A 14,495-nucleotide genomic window follows, 5' to 3' on the forward strand; every position below is an offset into this window, starting at 1 on the left:
GTAAGATATAAAAGCAAGAGTCTCAGCTCACTTGTTAGAGCACCTCCCGAAAGACACTGTGTTTCGTGTCCGAAATGACTGGCTCTCCTCATGAGAATTAAACTCTGTTCTTGATTCCTGCTACCAGCGCCCGTCTCTTTATTTGGTAATTATTCGACATGGGAACTAAGAGGCGGTTTGCGCCAGCAGCCTGGGCATCGATAGAATTATGGGCTCATTTTCCACAATTGGCGTCCCAACGCGGGGTCCATCAGTGACATAGGGTCCGATAAGAGAGATCCAGACGAAGAAGTGAACATCTAAATGATCGGGGTATGCCTGCCTTGAGAGGGCCCTCGCCCGGCTGCCGATCGACAGAACTTCACCAATTCTGAACGGACCTCTCTTGAGTGACCTATTGTCCTGACTGGAATCCCATAGGAATGCTACATGGAGTAAGAGAACGATCGGGCGCTGGAGGAGGGAGTCGAAGAACTATCCGTATGGTCCGGTCCGGGTAAGATTAAGTAGGGTGTTTTTACGCCTGATTGGTAGGGTGGTTCTATCCACCTGATTGATTGTATTAAAAACCGGTATATGTATACTGGCATCGTTGGTATTGGTTCATTTAGCTTTGAATGCTACTTGAAATATTGGTTCTCTTATTGAGAACGAGACATTCTCTGTTTGCAAACAGCGGCGAATAGGAACGTCGTCCCTCTTTGCAGATAGAGAAGGGTAGGTAATGCAGACTTTTGTCCCCCGTTGTAATTCGTCATGCCTACTTTTCTCCCCACTGAATTGTTTGAAGTCGATTAATAATCGATTGTTGCTCTTTGAGATCTTCCCTGTCTACAAACTGAGACGAGTAGAAATATTCTGTCTTCCTTTTTGGATAGCGAAGGGCAGGTAATGCAGACATTTGTCCCCGTTGTAATCCGTCATGCCTGTTTTTCTCCCCACTGATTGGTTGGTTGCCTGGACATTGTTGTTCCAGGAATTGTTTCATTTGAGGTATTTTCTATTTGCAAACAACGAGAAATAGAAATATTCTGTCTAGTCTTTGCAAGTAGAAAAGGGTAGGTTATGCCCCTTTGTGAATTCGTCAGTCCTACCCACTCCCCACTGGTTGGTTATTGGGGGTAGCTCGCATGGTCCGCCCAGGAGACTACCCTTATGGAGGACATATGCTCTCTACTCATAGGCCATTTAGTAGAAATAGACCGACTGGTCCGTCCAGGAGGCTACCCTAGTAAGTGGAAGTACATCGCTCGGTCTGTCCAGGATGATACCCTAATGAAGGAATATATGTTCCCCTTTTGATCGATAATCTCGTTCCACCCCGGACCATTTATTAGAGGGAACTCGCCTGGTCCGTCCAGAAGTACCCCCTAGTGAAAAGGACACATAAAAATATGACGTGATCACCGTTCCCTACTAACAGAAAGCTTTAGCTCGAAACACGCTAAGGAAGAGAAAGAAAAATAAAAAAAGGAAATCAGGCTAAGTCAGTAACCCCCTGATGAGCTTTTGACTTCACCAAAAATAAGAAACATTAGAAATAGTTCGTAATAAGAAATGTAAAATGGCGAAAAGGTTTGACAGCAAAAAATAGCCACGAGGTAGCTAGGCTTCACTGCCTGTTCCTGCTCCCAACATGTCTGCCTCATTGCCCGCCACGCCCAAATAACGGTCACACGAAATAGAAACAATTCAATAGGTACCTACCCCCATTCCGGAAGCTCCCGAAGTGCAACAGGTCCGCGGTTACGCCCATCCGGAAGGCGAGGCCTCGAGGCACGAGGGGCTCGCCTGGCCACGGTCGGTAGGAGGTGATGTTGGGCAGGCGGTCCAAAGAATGACAAGGACCTCTCCATCTTTTCTCTTCTGCCGCCCTGCAGGCCGCGGGGAGAGATGGGGCTGTCTTGCCTCGGCCACCGACCGCCCCTCTCTCTCACCCGATCCGGCTTTCGTCGAAGGCCGAAGCCAAGGCGAGGATGACGGCATTTCTTTGTGCTATAATGGCCGCGGCTACACCCAACGCCTGATGATTGCAAGTAGTCCCGCCACATGCCATCGCCTGCATAGTGACAAGCAGTCCCGCCACGTGTCCACCCCTGGACACTTCCAGGTAGTCCCGCCACATGTCAAGAGAAAAGAGGGGGGCTGTCTTGCCTCAGCCGCCGACCACCCCCCCCCATCTTCAATGGCTGGCACGGCCAATATCGAAGCGACGGAGCCGAGGAACGGCGCGGGGTCGCTGGAAGGGGGAGGCGGCGCGAACGAGCCTCCCCCACCTCCCTCCAGGTGGAGGCTTCCAGCGACACCCCAACACTCTTTGCTTAAAGAGGGTCAACATCAAAAAGCGGTCTTCTGCCCAGGACGGGCACTCGCTCCATATCGTCTCTCCTCGACCTTGAAGATTCTATAAGAGCCGGGGGGCCCCCGACCCCCTGCATGGGTGCCCCCGCCCCCTTCGCTGGGAACCACGACATCGGTGCAACTCCTGCCGGCGCCAGCCTCGGATTGGAAATGGCTAAAATGCAGCCATGGCACAGACTTGTTCAGTTCCGGAGGAACACCAGAATGACCCGGTAGGAAAATTGTTGCCGCCCTCCCCACTCTTTGACTAATGGTCCATATTTGTTAGACTGTTAACCACATAGCACAGAACTTTTTTGAACTACCAACGGAAGGTTCTGGGCCAACCATGCGAGACTAGAGACACTCTGACTATGCTGGAACTTGCCTGACCCCACCCAAAATGGCGCCGACACAAAATGAGATGTTTTGAATGAACTTTGTTGCACCCTGATTGCGCAAGTTTTTGCCCCGAGATATATATATATATGACATTTTGGATAATGAAAGTAGATATGAAGGATATTGAGGATGTGCTTGGACAATGAATTGACTTAGGGTGGGTACTGATTATGAGTTGGAAAATGAATTGGTGTAATTTAGGTAATGAATGAACATTGGATAATGAATTTATGAATTTATTAAAGATGAATTACTGACATGCATCATGTTTGCTCTGTAGGGGAGTTTAATACGATTTTATTGCACTGCCGCACTTTATGCAATGAACTGCCACCAGCTTTGTTCTTCCTATGTACAGTTCCAATCTGCTCCGTGGCTAGTCCACTGGGTTGTAGGCCTGTATTTATACATCAACACTTTTTATTAAAAGTATTTTTAAAACGAAAGCATAGTTGTAGCGGTTGCATTAATGAGTTTTGAATGTATTACTACTGTGAGCAACGAGAAAGTATGATGAAGGTTAAAGGTTAAAAAGGACCCGATATTTAGCAGCCACACTATGTGTCACAGGCAGCCGGAAAAGTGCTTTAGAAGCCCTAAAACGACACCACAGAAATGCCACCTGACCGCCACCCTTGTCCCGATCAAAAGGGGTTACGACCAAGTAACTCATGTAAGATACGCAGATCGTCAACGATTATCTGTCTGACATTACTGGTCCCTCTGGGCTTAAACGCCGGGATAGTAGAGAAATGCACTACGTGGAGATAGGTCGAGTATGTGGTAGGTAAAAACATTTCCGGATTACTGCATGCTGATGAGGTTTGAATATTGCCCCCCACCCCTTCTTTCTCCTCCCTTCTACAGGTCACGTCGGAACCTTGGCTGATGTATGGAAGGACGATGACCGAACCGCCAATGAGAAGGGGAAGAAGGGAATATGAGCATGGTCCTTATGACAAATAAAAGCTTTTTAAAAGACGTAGACTTAAACATGACTGTTCCTCCTTAGGACATAGCAACTGGGAGGATGGACTGACATAGAAACTGGACAGGTACCGAATGACGAAAAATTGACTAGAAATGACGCGTTAAATAATGTAACTGGACGTTTTGACTAGGTAGGGAAAGGACAAAGAAAAATATACGGGTAAGGGTTACCACAGCACCACCCGTCTGGGAATTAGAAATGTTGCTGGTGTTCAAAATGCACTGCCCCCCTTTTTTTCGCACTCTTATAGATGTAGCCAAGCTGTCCGACTGTTCTCCCGATCAATACTTGCCGTTGCCTCAGCCCGGAGAACTTCCCACCAAAGGAAGGAACTGAAAAATGGTTTAAAATCCAACCATGGGTAAATAGCACGACCTGGCTAATTTCTGGCCGACCAACGACTGAGGTGTAAGTATTGGCAATTGGGAACGCTGGCCGACATAACTGGCGAGAAGGAAAGGGAGGGAAGGGTAGAAAGAGCTAAGCACATAGATAAATAAGATAGTAAAAGATACGTAGGATATAATATGGATTTTGTTGGCCACCTGTTGTTTCCTGTCCTGCCGTGAATGTCTTATATATGTGTAATGCATGTGCCGTTTTCCCTGTCTGAGTTTGTGTGTGTGTAATGTACGGATTTATGTCTTCCCTCTGCCTGTATTTGCGTGTTACCTGACCTTTGCTGTTCCGTGTTGTGAGCGCACTAAATGACCTATTTTTGTACACGTCTCTCTCTCTCTCTCTCTCTCGCCACCCCCTTATCTCTCTCTCTCTCTCTCTCTCTCTCTCTCTCTCTACATCTCATACGTGTACCGAATGGCTCGTTTAGATTGCGGACGACTCTCACTCTCTATGAGAGTCTACCTATTTTCTATCCATCTTTTTGGTAAAATTGTGCCCCACCGGCACCAGCCTGATTCGATACTTATTGAACACGGAGGTGTTCAGCGAAATTGACCGAAATAAAAATGATTGTAACTTGCCATATTACTACCTCTCCTTTCTGCAAAATGAATGAACTTAAATTGGCTGAGAAGGAAAGGACAGGTAAGACGACTAAAGTCCCCCAAATCTGGCCATTTATAGGGGAACTGTATGTCAATGGCACCTTATGTCTGTTCTTCAGAGACGAACGCCAACGTCTAGATTGACCCCCAATGCCCAGATTGCCCCACCCCCTTCGCACCCAAGCGCGAGCGCCCGAAGTATCCCCTCCCCATTGATAGACCCCAGCTGCTGTCCCGGATATAAACATGATGACCATGAGTAGCTGTTGACCCTCGAGAAAACATTGTTTTGCCCGACTCTCGACGATAGCGCCCCCGCCCTGTTTGAAAAGGTTAGCCAGTCCTGAAGGGAAATGCTCCGCTAATGTTGAAAATGATGTAATGCACAGTTGATGGAAATATTATCTTGTCCTCACTTGAATCATAAATGGGCCGATGAATAAACCTGCCATAAACTCAGTAGGAATGCTGACACATGCACTGCTTGGTAATAGACCTCTGACTGTGACCGATGAGCATAAACTCCCAAATGGGTAGAATTGAGGGAGGAATTCATATGCGTAGATATCTTCTTCTGCCATTTCTCTAAAACGTTGTCTTGTACCTATTCAAAGATTCACGATCACCGAAGGAGATGGGTCAGATGTGACGTACAGCCTGACTGCAGATCTTGGGACACGTATGACATCGACCAAAGGTGGAGCTGCAGAGCAACAAGATACGGGACGAGACCGCAATTTCAACGTGGAAAATGAAAAATGACGGGCCGCCTTGAAGCCCTCCGACTGCTAACCCACGTGTGCCTGGAGTCTCCGTCCGCCTTCTTTGGGCCCGATTGATGGGCCTGCCTGCTTGTTATCCTTTGCTCCCTTGGTCCCTTTTGTGTGTCCCAGGAACTCTGACCCAACTCCGCTCTCTCACTCTCTCCTATCGACTATTTGAACAACATTCACCCTCTTTCCCACGTGACTTTTTGCCAAAGGAAAGAACTGCATTCATATGGGAATAGGGTGTTGCCATAGAACTATAGGTGCCGAGCATAAGGCGCCGCCAAACGGATTGTTTAGGGAACAGGACTGTGGTCTAACAGCAGAGGACTGACCGCACCCTGCAACGCGTAAGGATAGAACCGAGCTGGACCCATAGCTCCACCGCCGGTGCTCAACAGCGCCAACGAAAGTACCCGGATTAGAGCCTACCAGTGATGGCTCGCTGATAAAAAGACACTGTGACGAAGAAATATTGTGTATTGAACTGAATTCCGCTCTCAACTACCTGGTCAAAACTGTTCATTGGTCACATTATTAAGTTAGAAAGATTTATGCTATGTAGTGCGTTTAATTGTCAGGAACACAACGAAAATGTAATTTCCTATGTACTGCATTCTGCCCATCACCTTAACTGTCTATGATTGTACGCCGCATGTTAGTATCAACAAAATGCTAATTCATCAACGATGCCTGTCTACCTGTGAACCCGTCAGTTGCAAAAATGACTGCTGTTATGTAAAAAGGGGCGACTGTGAAAGTTAAAGAAATTGATGTACATAGACAGCATTCATTCCCCTTCTTCTCCCACTCCTCTCCCTGTGGGCACCATGGATACTGTAAATTATTGACCGTATCACCCTGCCAGTAAGAGCCCGTACCCCTATGCATATGTACAGCCATTTTAGGCACCATGGCCTTTTTACCCATTGGAATTCCCAGATTCTCTCCTGTGCATATCCTAAACCCCCTCTCTTATGCGTAGGCCATGAAACCCTCTCCCCCTGTGCGACCCTGCTGCAAAAGACGATTCTCCTGCTTGACCCGCACAAAACCCCCCCCATTCCCCCTTGAAGAAGCATCTTTCGCCTTGGCTGACGTAGCCCTCCCCAGCTGCACCTGACTGCCCCCGCTCTCTCCCTGTGTCCACCCTGGCTACCCCTCCCTTCTCCTCACATGGGCAAGTCATAACCCTTCCTCTTCTGCAAGGCCCTGTCCTTGAGTCACGGGCGCGCCTGACCAACACCTCCTCCCCTTCCATGAATGCCCCTCTGTTGACAAGCCTTCCCTCTGCGCTCGATTGTCCACGCAGGCATGAATACCACTCCTTTGATGACCCCTTCCCCCGAGTCCGGCTGACCACACATGTCCGAGGCCATCGCCTAAGCCAGGAGATACCATTTACTGCCCTTATTGTATGCCTAGCCACCCCACCCCCTGGGCCATGATCAGGCGTACACATCCTACGAAACACTCAGCTGCGTGATTGCCCTCCCCTCTTATCAGCAGGTCAAGGGTCCCCATTGTGAACGTATGTGGAGTAGGATCACCACGAGGATTATAGGGATGTCTTTCTTTTGCGTCATACTGTCCTGATTGTTTTATCAAGTGTTTTGTAAGATATAAAAGCAAGAGTCTCAGCTCACTTGTTAGAGCACCTCCCGAAAGACACTGTGTTTCGTGTCCGAAATGACTGGCTCTCCTCATGAGAATTAAACTCTGTTCTTGATTCCTGCTTCCAGCGCCCGTCTCTTTATTTGGTAATTATTCGACATGGGAACTAAGAGGCGGTTTGCGCCAGCAGCCTGGGCATCGATAGAATTATGGGCTCATTTTCCACAACTCCCTGAAACCCCGTAGTTGAGACCACCAGTCAGGTGCCACACCCAAGCATGGTGGCAAGTCTCGCCTCCTAGACCATAGAGTGCCCCCTGGTGGACACAACACACACCTGCTCTTCTAATACTCCTGAGTCTGCCCATCACCGTGGACACCGCAGGGCACACGTTATTCTTGGCCTCTCGAAATATCCAATTCAGTGTATCTGATCCTGGTTCCTCTAAAACCATTTCCAATTGAAGAGATTAATTTCCAACCTACAGCCAAACTCTACTGCTTGTGATCCACGCACTTTACCCTGCTGCCTCCACTAGCTGGTGCAAGCAGGAGATTCACCCAAGGAAAGAGCAGAGCTGGTCCCATCACTCCTAGAAGAGGGTCTGACCTCAGTGATAGTCAGGTTTGTACAAATAGCAGTAAAGTGCCACTGAATGGTAACAGAACTCAGCTATTCCTCCTTGGCACCATCTGCCATCCAATCACTGAGGCTTTTAGGGGTGCAAATCTGTGGCATTCTCTTGGTAAATACACATTATGGTTTTACCTGCCACCTTCACTCCTCCCCTCTCACTAACCAACCTGCTCTCTCACCAGTGCTAGGCCAGCTTCTGACTCTCCTATATGTAAGCTTCACTGAGCCTAAACTAAGACTGAGAGTCTTATCTGCAACCTCACCCCTACAGGCATACAGGTCAAGCCTTCAGTCAGCTTCACTTCAGCCTGAAGTAGCCTCAGCCTCAACCATTATGTGCTTTACTGAAAGGCTTCCTTCCACCCCCTCAACCACCCCCCACCCCTTCCATCCCCTCCGGTTCAACAGATGTCTCAAAGGGAGCCTCAGATCTGCTGGCTCCCACCATGACCAGAGGCCTGAAGCAAAGTCTCTGTATAGGGCCATGTGCTTTGAAACCCCCACTGTAGTGCTGATTGAGGAAATAAACTTTGGGCAGTGGAAAAACCTGACAATGCAGCCGGCCTGCCTCTTGTTCTGAGCTGAGTGCCACGGGTTATCTTCGAAATGCCAATATACACCTCTTAACCTTATTTGCTCTTCCTCACTTTGATACCTTTCATACCCTCTCCCTCCTACATCCACGATCCCCAAGAAGTTGCCTATTTTTTGCTTGGTCAGTTGCATCCCCTGTTTCAGTTTATTGAAGGATACATCCATGTTTCCTGTAGTGAAGTAAACAGATATGACCAAAGATGCAAGTTTGAAGATCTGATTATATAGGAAGCTGTTTATGGTAGGACATTGAGGCAGAACGTTGTCATCCAGACTCACCTGCCCACTTCTCTTCCCATTTTCATACTGTCCTTCATAAGTATCTCCATTGGGTAACAGCGCTTTGCCGTGTCCATGCCGCTCCCCGGCTTCATTACGCTCCCCCTCATACTCCTGGTTACAGGGAAAGAACAACAAACTCCATTACTCCTTGAAACAAACTGTCATTAGGTCCCTCTTTCAAAGGACTGAAAGGCTAATGCTCTGGGTTCTCTGGCGAGAGCGCTGGTGTCCATAGGCCGTTAGGTTAACGCAACTGGTAAAGCGATACAATCCCCAGTGCCCACACACAGGAGGAAGGATGGAGTATTTGGTTAACTGGCAATACTCCCTTTGATCTAGGACCATACGGGGACTAATACTTTGAGATTTTTTATATTCTCATTTAAAGAGTTTTATATAGTGCTGGCAAACCCCTATCAGAGCACTTTACAACATCTACAAGGCATAATCAGTCAATAACAATACAGTGCAATTGTAGTATTAAATGTCGAATCATTATCAGTCAATAACAGTACGGATAATCATAGTGTTGAATGTCGAATCATTATCAGTCAATAACAATACAGTACAATTGTAGTGTTGTGTGGAATCACTGTATAGACCTTGAGAGACCCATGTGTAGAACAAGGTAGAGTGTATCAGTACTGTGTCTGTTGTACGTAGACAGTGGGCTTGGTACATTTGGTTAACAGGTACAATCCCTGGTGTACATCGATGGTGAGATTGATGCGTTTAGCTTACTCGTACGATCTCTGGTGTGTTTGGACAGCGTACGACGAGACTGATACATTTGGTTTGTTGATACCATATCTGTTGAACATGGTTTGTATGCTTGATGTATTTGCTAAAGTGGGGCTATTGACAATTTCCATGGACTGAAAGCCTGGTGTATTTGGACGGCGTCCGATGACACTGATGGATTTGATTTGTTGATACCATATCTGTTGAACATGGTTTGTATGCTTGACGTTTTTGCTAAAGTGGGGCAACTGACAATTTTCGTGGTTTGAAAGCCTGGTGTATTTGAATGCTGTACAATGAGACTGATGCATTTGTTTTGTTGATACCATATCTGTTGAACATGGTTTGTTTGCTTGATGCATTTGCTAAAGTGCAGCAATTGACTGAAAGCCTGCTGTACCTGACAAAAATGGTACATTCCCTGTGTCTTTATTTGATAAAGGAAAGCAATACATGGTGGCCATGGGCAGTAGGGCCAGTACTTTTTATATTCTGGTGCAATCCCTGCTGTATTTCATTTCTTGATACGATCCCTAGTATACACAGCCTGTAGGTTGGTGGGTTTGTGTAATGAGGTAAGAGAAAGGGTTCCCTTAAGGCACAGATAAATACAGGTATAAAATATTGTACCTTATGACTTAACAAATACATACAACAAAATATGGAAAAGTTAAAAATTCATTTATTTGAATATATTAAAAAAACAATCAATAGGGATAACTAAACTAAATCCCTAAACTAAAACAAGATAAAATTGAGACAATACAAATAATTGCGACCTGCACAATTACAAGCAGACAGAACACTTACAACATACATTTGTTGGATACAGATTTGTATATTCTTTCTCCGCTCTAATATCACCAGAGTAGTATCACTACTAAATCAGCGTATCTATTATGGTGTTGGAGATTTAAATTATACGCTTTAGGTTGCGTCGACGCGTTTCGGTGATAACTCCTAATTATGATCACCTTTATCAAGACATAAATTTTGTCTGCCAGAACCAGAGGGTATGTAAAATCGCCCCTGGGATAATATTGACGATCCTTTATAGGGATCACTTCACGTTTCCTAATTGGAGCGTGGACTTCTGTAGTCGCCTTATACAATGCAGCTGGTGGTACTAGTACATTTCTGTTTCTGTTCTGAATAAATGCGATCTTTTGTTGTCCCCCTGACCATAGGAGACCAAGGAAAAATGGTTGTGTTGTAGACCATAAGTATTATATGCAATCAGGCCACAATTGCCATGTATAAATATAAATATCACGAATTCTCCACTTCTGACGGGTTATGTTGCAGAAGGTTGCGGTTGTAATTCTCTTTTAGGCCTCACAAAGATAACCTAATGGGACGATCTAAGGTTTCACAGTCCCTTGGTCATCGTGATATGGCCAAACATAATGAGAGTCTACCTAGTTAGTAGATAAAGGTTCTGCTCTCTGTGGGGGTCCGAGTCGTTTAGCATACTAATAATATATATTACTGGGTGATTGCACTTGCAGGCACCTGTGTGAATCTCCCACCTTCTACCTCTATAGCGCCTCTCACTGCCTCAACTTTATCTCTACATCTCCCCTCGCCCTTCATCTTAGTGCTGTATTTCAAGCGCCCCACCATGTAGCCCTCTGTCATCTACTTGACCTTCTGTCTAACTCATGTTTCTCTTTACCTCGCCTTTTCCTCTGCATGTCGACACTTCAACTCTCTCTCCCTCTGAGACCTCACACTTCCTAGTCACTCTCTACCTCACCTCTCTCTCAGTACTCTCTCTAGCTAACATCTTTTTCATTCCGTTATCACTCTTTGCTTCATCTCTATACATCTCACTACCAACCCTCTGAAATTACACCACCATTTATTCACTGCTCCGCCTTCCCACATCCCCTGTCTCCCTACACCTGTTCCCTTGACATCACCTCTCGCTGCCTTCCTCCTTTCCTGCTACCATTCTAAGTCAACGTCTTTTCCATAATTACCTTGTTTCTCTCGACTCTCTCTCTCGCTGCACCTCTAATTCAACGCACCCTCTGTATCTCACCTCTCCCTCTATACATCTTCCTACATCCTTCCTGTCGTCCCTCTGTCATATCTTATTTCCTGAGCTCCCCTATGCCGCTTAGGTCTCTCCCTACCTCCCGCATCTGTCTAACTCATGCCTCTCTTAACAGCCCTTATATCTCTCTTTCCACAGTTCTCTTTCTTCTGTACCCTGTTCGATCCCTTTTCTCACGCCAAGCAGAGCAGGAGGTCACTGACTAGCCAGAGGAATGTACACACAGAGGGAGAGAAGGAGAGTGCAAAGACAAACAATTAGACTTCCCAGAATGGAATAGAATTAAATTCTCTGACTGATGTTTTGATTTTAATTATTGAGTCAAGAATGCTAATTATGAAGTTGAAGTTGAAGTTAAAACACTTATAAAGCGCACGGCTACAAGCGCTTTCTTGCCGGAGCTTTATTCGTGATTGTGAATATATCTCCCCATTAAAGTTATCATTTCAAGTGTTATGTGCCTTTGTCTTGTGTTAGCATGCAGCAGTTCCCTAAACACCCCTACCATGTCCTTCTCGTGGAGTACTTCCGTGTAATACTTTGTTTTTGCCCAAGATAATATGGACATAAGTACAACAGAAACGGCTTATGAAATCTTGTCCGATATTTTTTGTACTAATTGGCTGGCAGAAAGGGGGCAGCTGGAGCTTATGGGTCTTTTGAAACCCCCCTCTTCGGAAAGAAAGTGTGATGTCATGAGGGCGCTGTGAGGCCGCACGTCCGTGGGATGTTGAAGGCACGGTGAAGTCATGTTGTCAGTCTGACGTCATGGAGTCTGTGTGGTGCAATGTAGTCGGGGTGATGTTGTATAGTCGTAGGTGTGTCACGGGGTGGTTGTGACGTCACAGATGCTGCTGCAGACGCTGTGATGTCATGCAGTGAGGTTGAGGTCATGCCCCCTGAGCTCTGTATGTGTCAGGAAGAGTCTGGTCTGTACCTGGAGCTGCTCAGGCACACACCTAACTTGGGGGGGAGGGACCCCGTGGAGTGTCCCCCCCCCCCCCGTTACTGACCCCCAAGAGCCTGCCCCTGGACAATGAGGCACCCTGTTCCCTCCTGCAGACTCAGGGTCGGTCACCCCTTCACCCCAGAAGCCCGCACCCTGACCCCCTCCCTGACCGACCCCCCTCTGATCCCGGGGGGGGGTCCCCTCGGCTCACCCCCAGGCTCGGCTCCTCCTCTTCTTCCTCGAACTCCTCGGATCCGAGGTCGGACATCCTTTGCGCGGGGGCTGGGGGTGCTCTGGGGGCGGTCAGTCCTGGGGGGGCTCTCCCTGCTCCGGCGCTCTCCCCAGGTCCCCGGTGTCTCCTCTCCTCTCTGCTCCTCTGCCCCTGGTCAACCGTGGTGTCCCGTCGCCATGGAGACCCGTCGGCCGGCGTCCTCCGTGCCCATAGCAACGAGCGCCCACAATGCACCGCGGCGGCTGCGGCCCGCGACACGGAGAACGGACTAGAGGCACGAGACCCGCCCTGCGCAGTGCGTGAGTTGCTGCCTGGCGGCGGCGGCGGCCTTCGGACCAGGGTTCGAGGCGCCTGTCGGGAGGCCGCAGGTGCGGCGTGATGGATGGGCGATGAAACTGTCTTAGCAAGGGGGTCATTCTAGGTGTGTAACTCCTCATCAATTACTGAAAATATTTTTAAAATGACAACGTTTACAGATTACTTATGTCAAGTCAAGTCAAAATTTCTTTATTCGGTACTTACAAAGATACCATTAAAGTGCATAGAGAATACATACATACAGTTTAAAAAGCACAATTAAAAACAGTTAAAAAAATTTTAAGAGAATTTTTAGTTAAAAAAAAGATTCATGTATAAAAAACAGTACGTCATCATCAGTCAGTGGGGGTTTCAGACTGCGTTCAAGTGGAGTATACGGTTGTTTCCCTGGTGTTCCTCAGTCTCATAGCAACTTTAATGAAGCTTATAATGCTTAGCAGGGTATGTGGATCTAATGCTTTTTGCAGAAAAAGAAGGGCTGCTTTGGCGTGCTTCAGTTTTTGATTTTTCAAGATCCTTACTAAAAACGTCTTTCTTGGCTCTGAGTAGAGAGGGCATAATAAAACAAAGTGAAGGGTGTCCTGCGGAGACCTAGTGTCGCAGCCGCAGGAACCCTTTGCCTCTACAGTAGATGTGAAACCTGCAGGAACTGCCAATAGATGGTGTAGTAAATTCAAGCGGAACCTAGTCATATAAAATCTTTCCTGCGCATTATACAGTACCGCTAGGTATGGTTCCATTTTGAAGTTTGTGGATACCACTGACCCATGTGCCACCACCGAGGGTTTTTTGTTTTCAGTGATCGCCCTCCTTGCAGTTGACCATGCATTAAATGAGTTTTTAAGCAGTGTTTTATTCTGTGCGGTCATCTGCTCTGGGTCAGTGAACAGATCTTTACAGCCAATACCATCCAAGGTGTCCTTTACGTATTTTAGCCATGTGATTTGTTCCCATTTGTCCCGGCTCAAACAATCCGTAATAATCTGTCTGCTAAAGCAGGCCTCTGGGTTTGTCCATATCCTGATCCAGGCCATAAGTGGTCGAATCTTAATTTTGTCCTCGATATAGGGTTCTCCCAGTTCCAAGTGGGTTATGTGTGCGGGGGTGCTCTGAGGGACCTTGAGTAATCTTTTAAAGAATTTATTTTCCTCAGCTTGTATCTGCTGTATGTGGTTAATTTTGCAGCCCCACACTTCCACTCCATATGCCGCTTTAGCGCAGGATACAGCTTTATATAGGTTTAATATTTGTTCCGGTGACCACCTGCCTAGCCTCCTTCCGAATGCCATTATAGCACCCGTTGAGGCCACCAATTTGGATGCATGTTTTTCCGCCAGATCTTTGAATTCTAATTTCTCGTCAAAGAGGACACCAAGGTAGGAAAATGTCTTAACTGTTCCCAGCTTGTGGCTACCTATACTGTACGAGAAGGTGTTTTTTCGATTCCGGCCTGTGGTCATAACAAAATATTTTTCTAGGTTTGCTGAAAGGTCCAAAGAATTCATGAAATTTACAAACCCATCAATTAATTTTTGCAGTCCCAGTGGCGTACGGGCTAGCAG

General features: G+C 46.9%; 1 protein-coding gene across 1 annotated transcript in view; it reads right to left on the reverse strand.

Moving 5' to 3' along the window:
- Positions 1-12,791, reverse strand: part of RSPH1 (radial spoke head component 1) — a 257,093-nt gene extending 244,302 nt beyond the window's left edge. The window contains exons 1-2 of the mRNA XM_086933563.1: positions 12,595-12,791; positions 8,632-8,745 (exon numbers count right to left, since the gene is read on the reverse strand). Coding sequence (XP_086789689.1) covers positions 8,632-8,745; positions 12,595-12,651 — 171 coding nt within the window. The 5' untranslated portion in view covers positions 12,652-12,791. The remainder of the gene's footprint in view (positions 1-8,631; positions 8,746-12,594) is intronic.
- Positions 12,792-14,495: the final 1,704 nt, after the last annotated feature.

This window comes from Lissotriton vulgaris, chromosome 8, assembly GCF_964263255.1.
Source record: "Lissotriton vulgaris chromosome 8, aLisVul1.2, whole genome shotgun sequence".
Lineage (NCBI taxonomy): Eukaryota > Metazoa > Chordata > Amphibia > Caudata > Salamandridae > Lissotriton > Lissotriton vulgaris.